The sequence below is a fragment of the Eublepharis macularius genome, chromosome 6 (genome assembly GCF_028583425.1).
Source record: "Eublepharis macularius isolate TG4126 chromosome 6, MPM_Emac_v1.0, whole genome shotgun sequence".
NCBI lineage: Eukaryota > Metazoa > Chordata > Lepidosauria > Squamata > Eublepharidae > Eublepharis > Eublepharis macularius.
This window is the reverse complement of record NC_072795.1, coordinates 90,403,825-90,426,933: the sequence shown is the minus strand read 5'-3', so window position 1 is coordinate 90,426,933 and position 23,109 is coordinate 90,403,825. Positions and strand designations below refer to the sequence as shown.

The 23,109-nt window shown below is 40.7% G+C and overlaps 1 protein-coding gene across 1 annotated transcript in view; it reads left to right on the top strand.

Annotated features, from left to right (window-relative positions):
- The window catches only part of DHX32 (DEAH-box helicase 32 (putative)), a 52,767-nt gene that overhangs the window by 19,924 nt on the left and 9,734 nt on the right, over window positions 1–23,109 (top strand). Inside the window, exons 3-8 of the mRNA XM_054982952.1 lie at window positions 3,446–3,818; window positions 6,578–6,817; window positions 10,697–10,796; window positions 10,882–11,040; window positions 20,990–21,181; window positions 22,380–22,529. Of these exons, the coding sequence (XP_054838927.1) occupies window positions 3,446–3,818; window positions 6,578–6,817; window positions 10,697–10,796; window positions 10,882–11,040; window positions 20,990–21,181; window positions 22,380–22,529 (1,214 nt within the window). The remainder of the gene's footprint in view (window positions 1–3,445; window positions 3,819–6,577; window positions 6,818–10,696; window positions 10,797–10,881; window positions 11,041–20,989; window positions 21,182–22,379; window positions 22,530–23,109) is intronic.

Below are 23,109 nucleotides of genomic sequence, written 5' to 3'. Positions count from 1 at the left end.
GATCATGATCAGTAACCAATGTAAAATGTTTCCCACAGAGAAAGTATTGCAGGGCCCACGGGGCTCATTTGATGGCTGGGGCCTCTTTTTCAGTTACTGACTAAGCTTGGGTGCAGGAGTGTAGCTTTTGGCTCAGTTACACAATTGGGTATTCCTGTCTGTCTTGTTCCTGGGAGAGGGTGGCATCCAGTCCACTGTTTGAATCATCTGTATGCAGCAGGAATGGTTGCATGAAGTGTGGGTTACTTATTATCATGGAGCTAGTCAAAGCACCCTGTGGGACTTGGTAGGTGCTGTCATAACATGCTGTCCATTGTGGGGAGTCTGGCATTTTCTTTTGTAGCAGATACGTCAGGGGCTGGCTATGGAGGTGAAATGAGAAACAGATAGCTGATGCGCCCTAGAGATCTTGAACTTTTTTCTTTGGAGGTTGAGACATGTCTAGCTTTGTCTGTCAGGGCCATAAGCCCTAACACATGTCCCAGGTATTGGACTTATGTAAATCCAGTCTTTCCCTTGGTGGGGTTGATGTGAAGCCTGTTCTTCCATAATACGGCTTATTTCAAATAAACTATATGTTCCTGCCAGCTGCTACTATAGATGAGGACATCATTGATATAAGCCTTGGAAAAGGCTTCACAGGAGTTCATTAACTTGGTCTACCAGTTGTTGAAAAGTTGCCACAATCCTGCTGGGATGGAATGGCATTGTCCTGAACTTTAAAAAAGGCATTGAGAGGTAGCAAAGGCTATTTTCTTCCAATCTTGTTCCTCCAAGGGGAACTGCCTGTACCTTTTTGTGAGGTATAGCATGGTAAGGATTCACATACTTGGCTTACCATGATGTTTATCTGTAGCATGGGGAACACATTGAAGGCCTCAGTTTTGTTCTCCTCCATGAAATCAATGCAAAAACAGATCGTTCCATTCAACTTAGGTGCTGTAGCTGTTGGGCTTTGCCAATTGCTACTGGAGGGCTCTAACGCTACCATCATAGGCATGTCTCATGTCAGGGCTAGCAGCAGCCACCGCTGGGCGGGGCACTGGGCGGTCTGTTCCTGACATCAAAGGGGGGCCAGGGATTCTGCAGGACCCTGCTCTGTGGAAGGAGGGGCAGTATACCTCACCCAGACTCCCTCTCAGTCCACTCGCTGGCCTGCTCAACCTGTGCCTCTCACCCACTTTGGTCTCTGTCATCTCCTCCTCCTTCATCCACTCTCCTCCTAGCCTTTGCTCTCACACTGCTCTGTTTCCACACCATCACTCCTTACTGACACCCAACCACCCCAGAGCTCTTCCCAGCCAGCTTTTATAGGGCCTTCTCTCAGCGCCCCACCCTCCTTGCAGGTCCTGCCTGCCTGGCCACACCCCTCCTTGGCCTCCCAGCATTGGCCTGGGCTCTCTCAAGTTGCTGCAGCTGGGGTAGCTGGCTGGGCTGCCTGGATCAGCAACAGCTGCATTAGGTTGGCTGGCTGCCAGGCCTCTCTGGCTGAGCTGATTACTGAAGGTAGGCCCAGCTGTGGCCCCTTGGCTGGCTGCCCAGCTCTTCCCACAGAATGCCTTCAGCAGCTCCACCTGGAGGGGCTTGGTTGTGAGCATCTCCTGAGCCAGGCTGCTGACTTCAAGCTGAGGTGGAGGCTGGGGTGTGGCTCTGAGCTGCTGTGGCTGCTTCTCTTCCCTGCCAGGTAAGAGCTCTGTTTGGGCTGCTGCTGGGCCCCTATTCCCCCTGCCTTGGCCCTTTGCTTCTGGCCTGGTTAGCCCCCTCTCCTCCCCCTGGAGGGTGGGACTAGCTGGTCTCTCCCTGCTCCCTCCAGCCTTCTGAGGCTCTGGCCTTTTGCCCCTTCCCCCTGGAGTAGGCAGGTTCTGGACCTGGTTGCTGGCTGGGGAGGCAGGGTTGCTGCCTCCTGGTTGCCTCCCACTGTTCCCTCCTGGCAAGTCTGGGGGCTGGGGCTCAGACCCCGGACATCACATACCTCCCGCTCAATGGTTTCCCAGTGCTTCCAGGGAAAGGCACACAGATAACCTTGCCTAGTGGAGTGGATCACGTGTTGGAGTGGATGGGTCTTCCCTGGTTGCGCCAAGAGCAAGGCTCCAAAGCCTGGCAGAAGCTTGCACAATTGTGCTGTTTGGTTCAGTAGCAGATTCAGGCTCATCACCAGGATGGGTGGAGGTCTATCCTCAGCATTCCATGGCACATCCCCTTCTGATAGTTGGTTTCTCACATCTGTCTGAAGGCACGAGGAGGTTGTGGGTGGGTTACAGGCGATCCAAGCGTTCAATGGTTGACAAAGATGTTCTACGCAAGATTCAGTGTCCTGAAGGAATATCTAAGAGTCTTAAGGTTTATAAAAGAAATGCCACTTGATCACTTAAACTTCATGGACGTTTAAAGACATATCAACCTTTTAATAATAGTCCATCTCTGGTGATTTTGACATGATATTTTTAAAAAATGTATTTAAAATTTATTGCTTGGATCATGCCTAAAGGTTCCACTGACTGAAGGGAATTTCTGCCCTCAGAGTGGCATTTCTGTTTTCCCTCTCTTTCTGCATCCTAAAATGTCCTGTGAAATGATGTTCCTGAATGATGGGAGACTTCTAGGAGTAACTTGGGTTGAGTTGAAGGTCTACCATGGAAGAAGGGACTCTGTCTATCAGAATTTCAGTTGGGATTAAACCCAGTGTTTTAATATGCAGCCTGAAATAGAATTAACCAAATTGCAGGGTTTTCTCAAGCTTAAGTGAATTGCAGAATTTTTTCAAGCTCTGTTTCATGTTTTCCTAGTCTGAAAAACTATTAGATTATTAACTGCTATTTTCCTGAACATAGATCAACTCTGTACACAGCCTAGCATATATTTTCACACATGTAAGACCTATTGCAGTCAATGGTGTTTATTAACACTGAGTGCATTAAACTGTGGCCTTTTACAGGTGTGACTACATAAACCTGACAGGACATCTCCTGTCTACTGCAGTTCCCTCACTCAAGACTAAGGAGCTTTCTTGATGTCCTGTGTCAACTCATTCATGGATCACACTTTCTGAATGAAATGCCTTGACCAGTCCCATGCAGCTTAAAGGTTTACCCCAACCCATGTCATCTCCCAGCATTTAGTTTTATACAATGATGTTTCTTCATTATTGTATAAAACCAGTTTGGTGTACTGGTTAAGAGCACAGGAATCTAATCTGGAGAACTGGGTTTGATTCCCAACTCCTCCACTTGAAGCCAGCTGGGTGACCTTGAGTCAGTCACAGCTTCTAGGAGCTCCCTCAGCCCCACCCACCTTACAGGGTGATTATTGTTGTGGGGATAATAATAACATACTTTGTAAACCGCTCTGGGTGGGTAGTGTTAAGTCATCCTGAATGGCGGTATATAAATCGAACATTGTTGTTATTGTTATTGTTGTTATTATGATTCATTTTGCATGGTTACAGATTCAGTACAGATGACATGCTTCAAAGAGAAATGATGTCCAGTCCCCTTCTGAGAAGTTATGGAATCATCATAGTCGATTATGTGCTTGAAAGGACTGTCCCAACAGATGTATTGCTTGGACTCCTTAAAGATGTCTTGATATTAAGGCCAGAGCTGAAGTTAATTCTAATTACATCTCATCAGTTGTCCAGCAAACTATTGGCATATTATGGCAGTGTATCTCTCCTACAAGTGGAAAGCAAACACCAGACAGAAGTTGTGTATACCTCTGGCATTCAAAAAGATTATTTCCTGTCTGCTTTAAGGCTGCTTTTTGAAATTCATAATACGAAAAGGAGAGGCGATGTTGTGATTTTTCTAGCCTGTGAACAAGTAAGTAATTTAATATCCTGTAGAATATTTGTGTACATTTGTGCTTACATGCTGGGATAAGCAATTTTTATAGCCCATCAAAATCTATACCTGGTATTCATCAGTTGAACTAAGTACTCAAGTTACACAAAATGAAAAATAGGAAACTACTTCCAAGAGTTTCTAGCAGCAGTTCACTACAACCTCAGATCGAATGATCTTGCTGCATTATTTTACCAATTCCCCATCTCTGCACATGCATGCACACACACAAATACAGATGTGCTATGCCCTATAGAAGACTGGTCCCAGGGGACTTTTAGAGATGGAGTGGGTTTTGGAAAAGGTGCAAGGGAAAGCTGATGTAGTGGTGGAGGGATCAGTGATCTTTCTGCACAGATAGGATCCATCATCCAAGCTACAGTATCAGAATGAGGGGGAAGGAATGGGTATATTAAGGCTGGTGTGATATATACCCAAGTGAGATGTTCTTGAATATATACCTACTTGCCATTTCCTTCTGCTTCTTAATCCTGTCTATGAGGTATGGTTTCGTTGTTCCAGTGTGTAGTAAATGTATTCTACGTGTATTTAGAGGCACAGTCTTCATTATCACTGGTTCTCGTGTTCTGTGGCACTGAAAAATGTTCCATAGAAAACTCGGCTACCTCATTTCTGTGGTACAAAAGTTTGTCATGACTGGGCAAGTTTCTTTCCACTGATAGCTGTTGGTTACATGGTTTGGAGAAGCTTACATGGAAAACAAATTGTCTTGTAATGTAAATCTTAAACAGTTGAAGTATTGCATGGGACATACAAGTGCTTGCAAATCCACCGACAAACAGAGCCAGTCTGTGAGCTGAGGCAATGACTACCCTTTAAACTGTGGCTTCTGCCTGGGCTTGAGAGGAGGCAACTGGAGCGTGGTTCTCTCCCCTCCCCATAGCTAACTCCATCACTGCCACCCCCACAACCTCTTCATCATCCCATTACTTTTAGCACATTTTGTAACTGGCTGGAGATAGGGTTGGGGTGAAGGGCAGAGAGACTCAAGAGAAAGAGGGGTAGAAAAGGAAGGAACACTGAAGGCAACAAAGGGAAGAATAGGAGTGTGAATAGAGTGAAGAACAAAAAGAAGAGGTCAGGGAGCAGGGCAGTAAGTAGGTGCCAAGAGTGGATGCCATATTGTGGATCACTAGGCAGTATGTCTATGCAGTTTTCAAATTTTCTAGTTCCAGGGTTCCCCCACACACTTTTAATATTGCTGCCCTAAGAAATAGATATGAACCACAAGGACTCATGAAGGAAATCTCATGTCCCCTCTCCCTCTCTGCCTCCTCCAGGCAGTCCCTGCAGCTACTCCCTTTTCCCTCACTCCCACCTGCTTACCTACCTACCTACTTTTTTCTTTCTTCCCATGGTAGCCCCACCCACAACCATTTTTTCTATTTCCCTCCTTTGTCTTCAAGCTTGCCCTTTTTGCTTTTTCTGCTCCTTCTTCCCCTCCTTTACCTTCCCTTCTTTCTATCATTTATCTTTTTTAGTTTGTCTCTCTTTTACCTTCCCCCACTGACAAATGGCCTCCAAGAATCTCAGTAACACACTTTTCTTAAAGAAGTGGGCATTGCTTCTAAATGCAGGGGTTTTTTTTACATTTCATGTTTTCCTGCAAATCTGGGTTCCGCTCCCCCTCCCCGCAGTGTTGTAGAACAACTCCCTCCCCCACATCTGTTCCAGACCCTATCGTGTAGTTTTATTGACCCACACTCTAAGTCCCAGTACAGAATTAGATAAAATGATACCTAGCACCATGTCCTGTTGATAGTATGTGTTACTTTAAAAAAAAAAAGGTATTAAAGAAACTGAGAGGTATGCAAATGAGTTTCGTTAAGCCTCAGGAGAGATAAAAAGTAGCTTAAATCATGTTGTACTTCTTTCTATATATCTTGTAAGGAATAATTTTATAGCAGTGGAAAAGAGTAATGAGATAATTTAACAAAGGCTTTGAAGCTTATTTTAATCTTTATAATTTCTGTACTTACATGCCTTTAAATTCTCAAACTTAATTTTCAATTAACAGTTTCCTTTAGCATTTTATTGATCTTTATTACCCCAAGAGAGTTCATGTGTTGCTGGGAAGAAAGCTATAAAGAAAATTTACAATTCTTCTATATGTTCAATTATTTTATTAGTGATAAAGAAAAATTAGTTGCTTTCATATATGGTTTATGGCATTTTGATACTTTAAATTCTAAGTAGACTAGGAATGTAGTAGCAATTTTTAAAGTTAACTACATAGATATTCTTCCAAATTAATTCTTACTATTTCTGGGCAGTGTGTGTGGAGCGCACAGATATGGAAAATCTAGTGGCTGTATTATAATTCTTCTATATTACTGTTCCAGCAGCGCGTGTTGAAGTATTGTTATGGATATTAGAATGTCTTTCTGTGAGATTGGTGTAGCTGTAGTGGACTATCAAATAGTATAAATTTGTTCAGACAATTACAGTTTAGAAAATTGGGATGGGGAGAAAGAAGAGAGTTTCTTCCCAAGCTGAAATAAATTCCTCAAGAAACATAATTACCACATAACAATATTTGAAGTTTCCGTACATAGGTCTGCTACAGTTTTCCCAGTTTAATCACAATTATGGCTTTCCTATTTTTGCCATTAGAGCTTAACATAGAAATAAATTCAATTTTTTTTGTAAAGAATAGATTCAGAATTGGCAATTGAACCTGTTTTAATACTCATGGAAAATGTCTTCAATGTTTTTAGGAAATAGAAAATGCCTTCTGGATTATTCAGCAAGAGGGACGTAATTTAAATCCTGATCTTGGTGAATTGGTCCCTATTTCTTTGTTTCCCAATGAACAAGAGCGTATCCTCAAGTCAAGTGAAAATAAGCATTTCAAAAATTACAGAAGGAAAGTATTGCTAACCACAAGTTCAGGGGAATCTTTGGTTTGGTCCAAAACAGTGTCATTCGTTATAGATACTGGGATACAGAGAAGAAAGGTAAGTAAAATAACAGAGATTAATATTAAATTATAAATGGGACCAGTGCTGGCTCAATTCATTTTACCACCTTGAGTGGCAGGAGCACAGCATGGGAGGGGGTGTGCTCCTTCCACTCATGCCACTGCTACCTTGCTCCAAGGTGGCTACACCTTCTCCTGTGCATTCCCACTAGGGAAAGGCAGGTGTCCATCTGGGAAGGAAACATGCTTTTCCTCTCCACTCATGCTGTCTAGGCTCCAAGGAGCTGCAGGAAGTCAGAGGAAGAGCCAGGCAGGGTGGGAGGCAACAACAGATGCCTGTCACCTCTTCTCCTCTGGATGGTGAACTGGCCCTGAATGGGACAAAGTATATTAGAGAAGATGAGGTTTCATGTGCAGATAGATATGTTACGCATGTATATAAAACCATTGTTTCATGTTTTTCAAACTGCATTTTTAGTAGCTTATTTTTTTCCACATTGTAAGGCTAGCTTGATCTTGTTTTAAGGAAATCTCCATCCAGACTACCCATTTCCTTGTCCTATGCTAGGAACAAAAAATATAATGGTTTTGTTTCATTGTTTGTTAAAGTAGCTGTTCAATCCAATCCAGAATTCTTTGTCTGTTCTGATGCCTGTGAACAAGCTGTCTTGGAGACAGCCACTTTGCAATGAACATTTGAAATGATAAGAGTATTGTATGTTCATTTCTGGCATTGTGCCAAATAAATAATTATGTGAAGCCATTTTAGTCAGATATACTGTCTACAATGCTGCTACAACTGGTGTTGCTATTTAATGTCCATATAGCACCTACATTATTCTAAGCTGTATATCGTAAGTTGGGTCCTGATTTTCTCCCTTCAGCGTTTTTCATAACAAAGTTTGAAAAACTACTGTCCTGCACAGGCAGAGCTCAGAGGTTGGAACCAGTCTTCATTCACAAAGGAATGTGTGTTCAGATTAGCTCCCTTGGCTGAAATGGATGCAGAAACTATTCCAGTCACAGGAGTTCTGAATGCATATCAGAGACTCCAGTCTCGGTCTATAAATGCTGCTCAGAGTGACAGTCTTTTGTGAAATCAAAGCATGACTTTGCACTGTGCTGATTGTACCCGGTAATTTTCAGTTGCTGTGATAAGAGACTGCTTGCTCTATCCTGTGGTTTAGGAATAGCTAATCAATATTTGGCAAGGGGGTGTCTCATAAACATGCTAGTGGACTAGATCTTAAGTGTCACACAGTCTGATGATATGAAGAGTTACTCTGGTCTAAGTAACTCTGCGAAGGATTACACAATAAGTCTTTGGCTCGCTGGTTCCTTATAAATTTAGGACTTGTGTGATTGTCCAAGCCAGGCCTTGCAGCCTGCTATGGAACTAACAAGTCAGTTTCAAGAGAAAACAAAAGCAGGTGGTCTGGGCTGTTATAGTTGGCTGCTGGATTACCATTAGGTTGTTAGGTCATAAGCTGGGTAGGTTTGCTTTACTCTGCAGCATATTTAGCTGAGTCAACAAAAAGCAGAGGAAGACACTGTTTAAAAAGTAAAATTATGGTATTGAAGTTTAATTCATTCCATCTGTATATTGTACAGATTGGTTGGTGCCACCTGATGATCTTCTCAGTGGTCTAAGGAGCCTGAAATAAATGGAACAGATTTTCAAATGTGTTGTTGGGGGAATGCCCAAGTGGCAGCTTCCTGTCCTCTATATTACTTTGTTTCTATTATGTAGGTAGGTGGGTAGGTAGGTATTTATTTATTTATAGTATGCTCTCCCTGCAAGCAGGCTCAGAACAGATTCACTACATATAAATACATATAATCGAAACATATAATAAAACATTAGTAGCAATCATATAATACATATATATCATATTGCATATAATAGATATAATACATATATACATATATATAATACTGCATATAATACTGCACTAAAACATTGAAGGTGGCTTGAATCACGCCTCACATCTCAAAACTACCAACAGCATCAATATACATGGATCTTTACAGGCAACACAAACAAAAGGCAGACTCTTGCATTTAAACAATGGGAAGGGGGAGATACAAATGAGAGAGGAGAAGAAGGCATAGCGATAACTTCTTCAAGAAATACTTGCTTGTCCCTTGATAAAACAGGTGCCTTCTTCCCCACATAGGATGTGCCCACTCCAGAACAAGCATTAATCCTGACTGCCTAGATGTGAATTATGAAGGCTAGCATAATATAAGCTCTTTAGTGCAAGTGTGTACAGGGGCTGAGTGGTGCATTCATTTCTAAACTCCATTTGGATGTCACTTCTGTACTAATAGATGAGGCCCAGAAGTTAGATGGAGCAGAACATTAATTAACAATAGTGTAATTCTACCCTTTCATTTAAAAAAAAAGGTGAACAGTTCTCTTACTGTGTGTGTGTGTGTAAAGTGCCATAAAGTCACAGCTAACCCATGACAATCCCATAGGTAGGGATTAGACATGAGCATGAACAGAAAAAAACAACATAGTGTTCGTTGTTCGTTGTCATCCATGAACAATGAACAACGAACATTGATGAACATGACCTGTTCACGAACATGTTCATTGTTTGTTGTTCATGGGGGCCAGCAGGCTCTCCTCCAGCCATAAAGATCCCTACCACACCACTCCCAGGAACTCTACCGAGCAGGCAGCAGGAAATGTACCAATAATAAATAATAGCTTGGCCCCAGAGCCTGGCAGCAGCCCTGGAACCTGAAGGGGTAAATCCATACTGCACTACTCCCAGAAACCTTACCTGAGCAGGCAGCAGGAAAGGTACCAGTAATAAATAATGGTTTGGCCCAGAGCCTGGCAGCAGCCCTGGAACTTGAAGAGGTAGATCCCTATCCCACCACACACAAAGAAAATTCAAACTCCAATGCACTCTCCCTGTCTCTCTCTCAAAATGCCAACAGCAACTGTCTCTCCCTCACTGTCTCCAAAACCAGAGCTGGGAGCCCCCCTCCCCCCTGCTCTTTGCTTCCTTTTAACAAATTTGTAGCTCCACACTTGAAAGGAAGACCTGCCAATCAAGCTACATTGGGCTTAGATTGGGGTTTCCAGGGCAACAGCAGGAGTTCCGACAGAGTTCAGGCAGTCCCTGCCTCTGGCTGCGAAGGGAATTGATTGCAGGTGCCAGATTGTCTGGCTTGATGAACAGCAAGAACAGCAAGGAAGGAGGCTTGCAACGACAACATGTTCGTTTAGAATGGGGCCTCATGAACAGCTTGTTCGCAAACAGTTGATTGGGCTGTTTGTGGCTTTTTTTTTGTTCGTATTGCTGTTCGTGCCCATCTCTAGCAGGCATGCAGCTCTGAATAGAAAAATTCCTGGAGATTTTGGGGGTGGACCAGGGTTTGGGGAGAGAAGAGAACACAGCAGTTTAAAATGCCATAAAGACCATCCTCCAAAGCAGCCGTTTTCTCCAGGGAACTGATCTCTGTCCTGGAGTTGACATTCCAGGGGATCTCCAGCCACCGAATGGTGGTTGGCAACCTTACTTTAAACAGTGGCTGCTACTGCTGCATAGGATTGCTCTGTGCTAGCACTGCACCCATGTGGAGAGGATTGTATCTTGTGAACTGTTCTGAGGGATATTTCTCCAAGGGATAACAGTGGTTGTTTCAGCAAAACTGCAGCGCTCTGACAGAAACAATCTGTGTTTCAGTTAATACATCAAGGTACTTTCAGTTTCCCATTTCAAGACAAGTAAAACAATAATAAATACTGCGAAAAGTAGATGAACTTGCAGCCAAGCATTTTATAACATGTAAGGGGGAGGACTTCTCCCAACCAAAACAAGAAACCTAATGCAAATCCATTTGCTGTTTGAACAGTCTTTCTTCTTTACCAAAGTCATTTTTCTTTTCATATTGCAAGGTATACAATCCCAGAATCAGAGCAGATGCTGTTGTGATACAGCCCATTAGCAAAAGCCAAGCTGAGATGCGTAAGCAGATTCTGGGCATGTCTTCATCAGGTAAAAATGTCATTGTCAATTTTAAACAACGATGTCAGTCTGAGAATAATATGTTAATTGAGACTGCTTTCGAATTCTCTGGCAGGAAAATGTTTCTGCCTTTATTCTGAAGAATTTATGGAGAAGGAAATGAAGCAACTCCCACCAGCCAAAATACAGGAATCCAACCTGATCAGCATGGTTCTTTTTTTGAAAAGGATGGATATTGCAGGCTTAGGACACTGCGACTTCATAGATAGGCCAGGTAATAAACATATTGTTTCATTCTTTTATAATTTTTCTCTTTTTTGGTGCATGGTGCTAATTTACTGATGCTTATCAATAACTGTGTTGCACAATTATTTAAAGTGTGAGTTGTATTTCCTGGGCAATTTCTAGGAAAACAGTTGTCTGTTTGACTCTCTTTCAGATGTGTCTTGTCTGGACTTGGAATTTAACTGTGTACTGACTATCAGTATGTTATGGACCTGTTAACTGGGAAGTCCTAAGCAGAGTTAAACTTTTCTAAACCCATTGACACCAGTGGAGTGCTGTAGCTGTGTTTGGCATGGACTGTGCTTAGGTGTGCACAGTTAGTCTCCCTCTGGTTATGTATAAACAAAATGTTATTATGGGATGAGAGTCTCTTGAAATGCACTCACTGTGATCTTCAAAAGGGCTGCAGAAGCTGTGTACACTGCTGACTAGCCAGCTCTGTCTGCATACATAAAGCATTATTTGAACAATGAGCCACTCTAAAAATACACTGTCTATGACTGTGACAATCTTAGTACATGTTTTTACTCACAAGGCCAATCCAGATGTTACAGTAAACATGCAGCCCTCATTGAAAGTAGCAATCATATATCACCACCCTCCTTCTCTGTAACACATAGTACAACTTACCCATGAATTGTAGTATGTTTTGATATCAAGATACAGTAGGATTATCAACCTTCATGTAAGGTCTGGAGATCTTTCGGAATGACAACTGATCTCCAGTTCCCCTGGAGAAAATGGCTGCTTTGAATGATAGACTTTATGGTATTATATCCCACTACGTTCCCTCTCTTCCCCAGCCACCCCCACCTCCAGGTTCTACCCCTCCAAATCTCCAGGAATTTCCCAGCCCTGAGTTGGCAATCCTAAAATACAGGGAAATTGTAAAAGAATTCATAGAGGGGAAGGGCAAAAAAAGTCACATGGCTGAGGATCTGGGCAGTAACTACATGGTTCTGAAATGAAGGCTCTGACTCTTGAAAGTTTACATCCTGAAAATCGTGTTTGTCTCTGAGTTGCCGCTGGACTCGAATCCTACTGTTCTACTGCAGACCAACACAGCTACCTACCTAAAACTATCTACATGCTTCTTGTTATATCTAGTTTGAACTAATGAAAGTTCTTTATTCTGAATCAGACCATTGGTATTTCTAGTCTAGTAATTACTATTCTGATTTATAGTGACTCTCCAATTTATAGTGGGAAGGGGCCTTTTTCAACCCTGCTGCCTGGGAGAGTTTAACTGGAGATGCCAGAGACTAAACCCTCAGATAACCTGACTTGTCTACAACAATATTTGTGCATGAAACCAGAGTTGGGACTGTCATCAAACCATGATTTGATTGAATAAACTGTTGGTAGTGTGACTGTCTGAATACAGGCCTCTCCATTAATTTTGGTGAGTTAGGGTCCATCAAGCCAGGTTCTGAAGTTGGTGTAGTAAGCACCGTTAGTCTGAATGTACACATCTTGGCATAATGTTACTTTAATCCTGGCTTGTTTTCTGGTGATGTCCTCCCAGGCAACAGAGAGGAGGAAATGTAACCAGTATTTGAGGTAAACCAGGATTTGAGTGGTTATCTGAGAAATGAAACCAAGTTTCATAAACTAACTGGAGATTTATTTATTTTTTTATTTGCATTGTATCTAAACTGAGCCTTTGTGGCTAAGAATTGCTAAAAATCATCTGATGAAGAGAACTGTGGTTCTTGAAAGCTTATGCTACAGTAAAGTTGGTTAGTCTTAAAGGTGCTACTGGACTCTTTTCTATTTTCCTACTACAGACTAACACAGCTAACTCCTCTGGATCTAAAAATCATCTGTAATGCAAGCCAAATTTTTAATGAATGGAAATGGCACATAAAGCAATATGACCTACACTTTCATAAATGATGACTTTTAGCAAAATGGAATCATTCCAATAAATAAAAGCTTTGCTAGATGTTAACAAGTACTCCTTTCTGCATTTTCTTTCAGTATTCCAAATGTCATGCATTTGTTCTTTTTTAAAACCTTATTCTTTTAAAAACTACTTTTTAAAGGCTTAGGGAAAAAACCCAGAGAAGGTATCGTTTTCCTGCAGACCAGATTGCTTTCAAAAAGATGGTACAAAACACTGGTTATTTTATGCTCCTGTCTAGGACTGCAACTCAGCATTGTCATTCAAGTCATCTCCCCTGGTATGTCTTACAGCAAGCATTATGTCTGCCTTCAGTGGTGGCTGGGATAATTTAAATGTAGATTTTGTGTTTTTAATTTCAAATGGAAGCAAATTAACTGAAGAGGAAAGCAAGGTAGAACTGGATAGTATTAACAGCATTGATTTTATTATCACAACCAGTGATTTCTTTTTTGTTAAAAAATGCAAGACTTTAATTGCCATCTAGATTTGTTGAGGAGTCTCTCTTGACTGCCTATTTCCAATTATCAGAGCATTTCCCCCCTCAGATGTTCCTTTATAAATAAGACTGAACTATACTTACTGAATTTCCCAAACAGGTTCACCTAGACAACAAAACACCAAAACAAAATTCAAACCCAAGGATTCTCTATTATCTTCCCAATCAATATAAAAGCCCAATCACTTACCCTCTGTGCTACAGCAACTCTCATAATTATTGCCTCCAGGGCTTTTTTTTCTGGGAAAAGAGGTGGTGGAACTCAGTGGGTTGCCCTAGGAGAAAATGGTCACATGTCTGGTGGCCCCGCCCCCTGATCTCCAGACAGAGGGGCATTTAGATTGCCCTCCGCATACATAAGAACTACCTAGCGTTCAATGTCACCGCAGAAAGCCTCAGCCTCCATCAAATGTCTTTTTGAACACCAACTTTACAGCACCCCTGAAACGTAAACACTCTGCTAACCTCCTATGAAGCCTGTTCCAGAGGGCTGGCATTACAACAAAGCAGTAACAGATCTAATAACTTTTGAGACACTGATGTTTTTCACATAGGAACAAGCTTGTGTGATTGCTAATACAACTACTGGATGGGGGAAATGGCTGTGGTGTGGGCAGGACTGGTAAAATCTGAACTTCCCCACCTACATGGCAGTTATCCAGCAAAGTCGACTTTGGGAAAGACTGGAGAAAACCCAGGGAAAACTTTGGAGGTATACAAATGCACCATGATTCTGAGGGGAAGCGGTGGGGAGGGGGGAATCACACTTCCCAATAACATCAAACTCAAGGCATACAACCCGCACAGAAAAGGTGAGGATCTAGTCAGAAGAGCGCTCTAGATTATTTAAGTTGGCTCATAGGTTCTTTCCAGGAGAGCAGTCCTAGGTTATGTAGGGCTTTAAAGGTAAAATGCAGCAGACTGAACTCATAAGTACATAGACATTTGATGTAGCTGTATTAAATTGAGGATTGTTGTATACTGAGCCTGGAGCTCAGAATGATTGCAGCCCAGAGTGATTTCAGCCAAAACAAGGTTCTTTATTGCAAGCCAGAACAGACAGACGACAGCAGACACTACTCACTAGATGATACTACACAGACTAGCACTGAAGCAGAACAGAAGCCCTCAATAAATACACATAAACCCCGCCCCAAGAATAGCTGGTAACCAATAGGAACCTGTATTTTAGAATGCCATTATTTGCATGAACTATATATAATGTATTATATAGGCAGGCCACTGATTGGTCTTTATTGGAGAGGACCGATTGGCTGCTGCCTACAGAAAGTACCCAATGAATGTGCAGACAAGGTAGCCAATGGAATTGCAGGCATTTGGAACCCTGGCATAACCTGAAGCTCAGTGTGTAACAGTAAATACATTCAATATAGCAATTACCTTAGAGGCCTTGTTTGGCCTAACTCAGCCCAATACACAACAAGGATGATATGCTCAAGTTTCAAGATCTGGTCAGCACACAAACTGCTGTGTTCTGTACCAACTGAAACTTCAGCGTCATCTTCAAGAGAAGCCCCACACAGATCCAAGTGCAGTAGTCCAGGCATGGAAATGCAGAAGCATGGATCAATACATGATGAATTGCACTGATATAAATTAAAATAGCTGGAATTCAGAGCAAACAGTGACTTGAGATTTTAACACCAAATGGTACAAGTTCTTGGCTTATGTTGACTGTAACTGTCTTAAGTCTATCTAAAGGTACTATATGTGAGTAGCTAGACACAGACTGCATTCCCTATGAGCTTCTTGACGTTGTAGCCCAGTGATTTGCAGAGAAAGGTTTTCTTAATGTGAGAGGAATAGCCATCTCTTCTGCTTTATAAGAAAGTATATTGGCCTGAGAAACAACTTACCATTTCAGAGTTTTCAAGCATAGTATTTGGTTCAGCCACATCACTGAAAAGACTCCTCTGCAATACCATTTTAGAAATCCATTATACTTACCATTAGACCTTCTAAATGTACTCCATCTTCACTCTGCATAAAATTGATTTAGTCTTGGTGTGACAAATGTATTACTACCTCTATTAGCCTTTAGTAGTGGTACTACATGACCTCCATTTTAATGTCTGAGTCAGGGACACTTCATATTTTCTCCGTCCCTTAGGAACCTGTTTCCATGTACAAGCAAAATTGCATCATTTGTGCGGTGTGTGACCATATTTCAATAGCAGGTTTAACTTTTTCTTCATGTGCCATGCACTTGGCAGTAAGTTTCATGGTATAAAAAGTGATATACATAATTCCTCCACTGAAGTGAGTGAGAAAGCTCTTGCTTGGAAAGGAGCATTTTGTGTTTATTGAAGCCTCATATCTATAACAGAGTGCTGGGTTTGGGTGAAAATATTTATCTCAAACCACAGTTTGCTTTAGTACATGTGTTGTGTGTGTTATGCCTTTTACTGATCACAATTTCCTGGTGGTTATCATTGGTTCACGCCCTGACCTGGGTAGCCCGGGTGAGCCTGATCTCGTCAGATCTCAGAAGCTGAGCAGGGTCGGCCTTGGTTAGTAATTGGATGGGAGACCTCCAATGAAGACCAGAGTTGCAGAGGCAGGCAATGGCAAACCACCTCCCTTAGTCTCTTGCCATGAAAACCCCATGAGGGGCTGCCTTAAGTGAGCTATGACTTGAGGGCACTCTCCACCACCACCATTGGTTCAGTTATCCACTACTTGATTTCTTGACTGATGGGAAGCTGTGGTGAGTTAACATTTGTAATGTGAAGTGACTCCACGTTGGCTGCAGCAAAGCAGATTTAGGCAAAAGGACGTTGTGAAATAAAAGAGCTGATCTGAGGTTCTTGGTGGTAGAGTAGAATACCAGTAATGATGAATGGTCAGAAATCGTATATCATGGTCATTCAAGAAAGTACAAGACATCATTAGTTGTTGAATGATTATGCTACAGAAGTCCTGTGCTTGGAACAGAATAGAAAAATACTATCTTACAGAACTAGTATTGTTTTGAATAGGTATTCTCAAGTCAATCATTTATTCTGATATCTGCTGAAGACATCAGCTGAGCCAAAATGTACTATCTCTTTGTTTAATGTCTGCAATTAAAAGGCTGTCCCAGCCTGCAGCAGCCCATTGGCCTGGCCTCGGAGAAGTCCACCAGTCTCACTTGGCTGTGATGAAGGTTGTAATTTCATCATGGTAAGATCTGGAAGAATCTAAAAATTAGCACGTTGCGTAGATTGTCCCTCTGAGCTTGGCTATCAGTGTTTCCATAATGCAGATCTGAAATCAGGGATGATAGAGGGTGACTTTATCAAGTCAGCCTTGCTGAACAAGAATTTTGAACACAATTCACTCAAAGACATGTATCTTAAACAAGTTCTCCTCCTCTCTCCATATTTAAAAGAGAATAATGACATTTCCCTAGAACACAGTGCTGTTACACTTTACACGTGCGTTAGAATTGGGTCTGGAATCATCGCAGTGTTGCTGTCCTTAAAAATGTAGGGGCATTTCCAAATTATCAGGTTTACAGTGCCATTCTAAATAGATGTACACCCTTCCACATCCATTGACCTCAATTAATTTAGAAGAAATAACTGTTGAGGATAGCACTGTAAATTGGCTTTAGGTAAGATACTGTCTCTTTGTCTGTATTATGTAAATAATATTACTGGTCTATTTTACATGGCCATGAAAGAATTAATATTATACCAACAGATGTTATTAACTGCTATACATCTACTGGGCATTCCTTTTACTTCTGTGGAATTAAATTTGTTTAAACCAAGGGAGAACAACCTAAAACCAAGGGAGAACAACCTAAACGGAATCCAGAAAAGATAGAAGAGACGCTGGTTAACAAAGGTAATGTCTAAAGAACCTAATGTGGTTGCATAAAAAGATAAGTGATTAACTGAAATTTTTAAAAAATGTGTATAGGAAACAGAAGATGTCTATAGATGAGTCGGCTGGTCTTGTAGGGATAGTGTTGGGAAAGCTAAAGCTCAAAATGAGCAAAGGCTGGCAAGGGAGGTTACGAACAACAAAAAAGTTCTTCTCAGGTATGTTTAGAAGAAAAGAAAGGAAACAGTAGGTCCAGTGAAAATGATGAAATAATGGGTGACAAAGGGAAGGTGGAACTATTCAACCGTTGCTTCTGTCTCCTCCCAATAGGGAAATTTGGACAACCTACCAAAAGCAGCCTGAAACATGAAGGGATCGGCTTGCAGAGCAAGTCAGGGAATACTTAGCTACATACACAGTGCAATCCTATAGGATTGCATTGTAAATGCTTTAGGCCAGATGAATTGCATCCTAATCTATTAAGGGAACTTGCTAATATCATCTCAGGACTTCTACAATTTTTGAGAAATCCTGGAGGACTGATGAAGTGTCACCAGACTAGAGATTAGGAAAAGTTATATTGATCCTCAAAACAGAGTGGAGGAGGATTTGGAGAACTGAAAACTAGTCAGTCTGACTTTGATACCAGGGAAGATACTAGAAAAGATTATAAAGAAGTCAGTCTGTAAGCACCTTACAAAGTGCAGTGATTAATAGAACTCAGTATAGAGTTGTCAAGAACAAATCCTGCCATTGTGATGTTACAGCAGTTTTAATTGGGTGCTATCCTACTGGATTGTGAGAATGCTGTGAACATATTACCACCTTGATTTTAGCATGGAATTTGAAAAAAAAAATCCTCCATACTATTTTGGTTAACAAACGCATAAAACATGGACTATTTGATAATAGCGTTAAGTGAATTCACAGCTGGTTTAGATAAAAGGTAAAGGTAGTCCCCTGTGCAAGCACCAAGTCATTTCTGACCCATAGGGGGACGTCACATCACGACATTTTCTTGGCAGACTTTTTGTTGCTGGGTGGTTTGCCATTGCCTTCCTCTGTCATCTACACTTTACCCCCAGGAAACTGGGTACTCATTTTACCGACCTCGGAAGGATGGAAGGCTGAGTCAACCTTGAGCCAGCTACCTGAACCTGGCTTCTGCCAGGATCAAACTCAGGTCCTGAGCAGAGCTTGGACTGTAATACTGCAGCTTACCACTTTGCGCCACGGGGTTTACTTCATTACATTGTGCTTTTCACTACCCACAGCAATTAATAATTTGAGGTTAGAACTCTGCATACTATCTAACTCTGCACTGAAAAACTTTCATGTAATGATTGTTAAATAGTTTTTTAAGGCATTTGGTCATTTTCACACATTCTTAATTTTTATAGAAAAATTAGTACATTGCTTTTTAAAAATATTAATAAAATTAATCAAATATCTAGCCAAGCAAAAATGGGATCATCCCTTTGTCTTTATAGGATAAAAGTATGTAGCGGTTTAAAATTTTCTATGGTTCCCTTTTCCTTGCACTGTTGTGGTAGAATCACAAAGTCTTAAATGAAGTGTGCTTCTTGGCTCGCAGTAACACTGACCTTGGCAGGCCAGACATAATAAAAATGACACTGGTTATTGTTAAAACCTCTTTTATAAAGCACTACATATCCTTGTCTCTTTAAAGGAAATGCTTTCAGATTTAGAACACAGAAGTTGCTTTTGTTTCCTTTATTTATGATGTTTTATTTAAATTTGAACCATACCATAAAAATTCCTAAATGAACCCCTGCTATTTTTACAATGACTGTTTTATAGGTTGTATTTGTGCCTGCAAATGCAAACTAATACCTGAAAATTCCATTCAAGGTTTTCTTATATTTTATTACCGCTCCTTCACCTGTATAATCTGCATTTATTAACCTGTCCTTTCTAATATAATAAAAAATCAAATGCTTTTTTATTATAATTCCGATGCAAAAAGTCGAGTCATTCCTTCTTTCTCAGTCTCAGAGCAACCAGCTCAGAGATATAAAAATGCAAAACAGATATACTCCCCAAGGGCTAGAAGCCAGATGCTTGTAAGGACAATAGCCATATATATTCAGCTCACAATACAAACTGCTTTATTGATTTATAGAAATTAGTGTGTCATGATTCTCTGGTAATTACTTTTAAGACTCAGTAGCCATTCATGCTCTCCCTCTTTTAAATCTTGCATCCCTATTTTCTGTCACCAGCTCTGGGTTTCTTCCATTCATCAGCTGTTACTTTTCATTTCAAGGCTCAATGATAAAACTCTCAAACTTTTTTTCTTGAAATGCCGAACCTGTTCTTCTCTGATACTTTGACATTCTCAAGGACTCATCTTTTATTGCTTATTAAACCTTGTAAGCTAGTTAATAAATGTTCTTTGCAATATTAAGGCAAGGATAAGAATTCCAATAATATAATCCAGATCTATATAAAACCTGGAATCGAAGTCATTTTGGTAAAATGCATAATATTCAGGCAAAATTCTTATAACCAACATACAGTCCAGTCAAGTATAGGTGGGTTTTGTGGCTGATCTTAGTTTTGCCTTCTTATTTTGTTTAACAGCATGTGTATTTTTAGTTAATCTACTGATAAATTAAGAAACTATTTAAATCTTGATACTATACCTGCGGCTAAACTGAATTGTGTTTTAAATTGTTGTTGCTCCTACTCCTTTTACCTGTTCAGTGTTATTGCTGCTGGTTTTGATGAATTCAGATAGTTTTATTGATAGTTTTATTATATAATTTTATTCTTCAACACAGAGTTGCCAGCCATCTGCTGACAACCCTGGAGAGTTAAATGGGTAGAGGTAATTCACAATAAACACCATAGAGATTTGGGGAATTCCTAAAGCGTCCTGCAACATTGTGATGTTACTTCTGGGTATGTAACACCTACAATACAACAAACACAAAAGGAAAGGGGGAAATGGAAGAAGAAAACAAGCACAGACAGAACTGGTGGCAGTTGCTCCCAGGCTAGATGATGGAGGATACTTCACTGCCTCACCTCTTTCTCTTGAGATTTGTCTGAACCTAATTTAGACAAAACCTAAAATTGTGTCCCAAGCATATATATTTAATGTTACTGCTTATACATGTCCTTGTTTTTCCAAATATGGACACAAAATGTATACCCTGCCATCCCTCCCAATGGGAAACCAAAACAGCTACTCTTGTTCTTCTCCATTTTATTCTCACAACCACTTGATGAGGTAGGTTAGGCTGAGAATGTCTGATTGGCCCAAGGTCGCCCAGTAAGCTTCTACACATAATGAGGATTCAAACCAGGGCCTTCCAGATCCTAATGCATCACTCTTAACTGCTATACTACGCTGGCTCTCTATATAGGGAGGTGGTATATAAATATTTGGATTCTTGTAGAACTTCTGAATATTGACTTTCATCAGTTTGTTCTAGAATGTCATTTGTCATATATCATGCTTTGCTCATCAGTAGGGCAAAATATTTTGTAGCTGGTCCTTTAATATTTAGTACTGGCTGGCTCTGTGGATGAAATTATTATTAGTCTTTCTTGTCTTGTGTACTTGTACATTTTGAGTACCTTCCATTTTGAGTACTGAGATAACTGACTGCATTCTGTTTGCATACAAGACTATTAGTACAATAATGTGCTTGCGTTTCTTATGTATGCCCATCCCAGATCCTGAAATTCTCATGCAAGCTTTGGAAGATCTGGATTATTTGGCTGCCCTGGACAATGATGGAAACCTTTCAGAATTTGGAATAATAATGTCAGAGTTTCCTGTGGATCCACAACTGTCCAAGTCTATTTTAGCTTCATGTGAATTTGATTGTGTAGAAGAAATGCTCACTATTGCTGCCATGGTAACAGGTATTTTCTAAAACATTTTTGCAACCTATAGTGGCTGTTATTGAAGTCCAGTCTAATTACAAATAACATGCTATCAGCCCATTAAAAATAATTAGTTGATTCATCTTTTTAATAAATTAATAGATGAAATTTAAACAAGATAAGATATTAACAAACCCCTTTCTGAGATAAGGAAAGAAGTATAAGCAAAAGCTTACACATTTTTGGCCATCTTCTTTCTTTTTATTCCTTATTTAAGTATCACACATCAACCAAAATGCTTTGAAAAGAATCAGTAAGCATGCTTTTAACTTGCTATCTCAGCAGTTAAAATGGTTGCTTATTAATTAACACCCCCAAAGACTTAGTTGATTAATCTACTGATTAGCAGTGCAGTCTTAAATGTTGAAGTCAGTGGGTTTAAACGTATGCACTGTAAATTTCTTTAATTTTGAACTACTAGCTATAATAGAACTTGCACTTAATGAAGTGTAGTTTGAAAAGTGATTCAAGTTATTTTCTGCATTGCTCAGAAGTTATCTGTTCCCATATGATCTTTAATGAGAAAACAACTATACAGACCTTTAGAGATTTGCTATGTAAATGCAATAAAACTCATGTATTGTGCTTTTTGATGATGTAATGAAATGTTAACAGGTTGGCAGTGTATTGTCACATTTTCCAGTCTGTCTGAATATACAGCTTGGTGTCTATCCCCAAATTTATTGAAGTAGATGCTTTCATTGGATATTAATTTCCAGGATTGTAGGAACCCACCAATTTGGTCTAGTGCTCAAAAAGATGACTTGTCTCTCACTTCAAACTGCAGGTGGCACTAGAATGTTCTCTCACAAAAAAATTAACATGTCAGAGCAAATGCTGGCTTAAAATATTTTTTCTCCAGGGACCAGCATTGAAATAATGCAGTGTTCAAACTCAGCCATAGGCCAGTCACTTTCTTTCAGTCCTTCAGAGGGTTTCCATGAGGATAAAATGGAGAATCATGTATGCCACTGAGAGGAAGAGCAGCAGAAAACATAAGACAGTTATTAATTACTGTCTTGACTTTTCGAGTGTGAGTCCGAGTTTTCACTAAGGGAGTGGAGATGAATGTTTCATAGCTTTCCCAATGAAAAATCGTCACACTGCATACACTGTGTATCCAGCATATTTTCTTATTACTTGTTGGTTTGTTTCTCCCCATCCTTTTCAACGCAAGCTCCTGGTTGCTTTGTAAACCCACCACAGGGAACAGAAGAGATTGCAGTCACTTGCCGGCAAAAATTCTTGCATCCTGCAGGAGATCATTTCACTCTTATCAATATATACAAGGCATATAAGGAAGCTAGTACAAATGCCATAAACCAATGTAAGTGTGCCAGATATTTTAATTTTATTTTAAGGAGTCTTGAATAGTTTGTTAATAATCAGTTTTCAGCTGATATGACCTAAAGCTTGCAGTTTATATTTATAGAGGATAAAACGAGTCTTTTATGAAGTGAAAACAAAAGGAATGGGAATGGGGAAGGAATTGGAACAAGCAAATGGTAAGAGGCAAGATCATAAATTAATACAGCAATTCTGAGCAAAGTTAAACCTTATAAGCCCACTAACTTCAATGGACTTAGGATGTATAACTCTGCTTAGAATTGCAAGAGGGTGGGAAGTGACATCATTGCATGGGCTACCCTGGGAGCACTTCCTGCTGCTGCACTCTGCAGCAGCCTGATCTGGGTCAATTCGAGCCATATCTGGGCTGATTTGGTCTCGATTCAGGCCCGGGAGTGCACCACGTGGCTCGGGAGGGCACCCTGGGAGGTTCATTCCCCCCTGCCAGCCAGGTAAGCAAGGGCAGGGGTGAAGGGTGGGAGCAGGGGGATCCTTCGCCCCCAGGGGGATTGGCAACCCTATTATCTGATATTTGTGGTTGATTCTTCCTCCTACAGCAC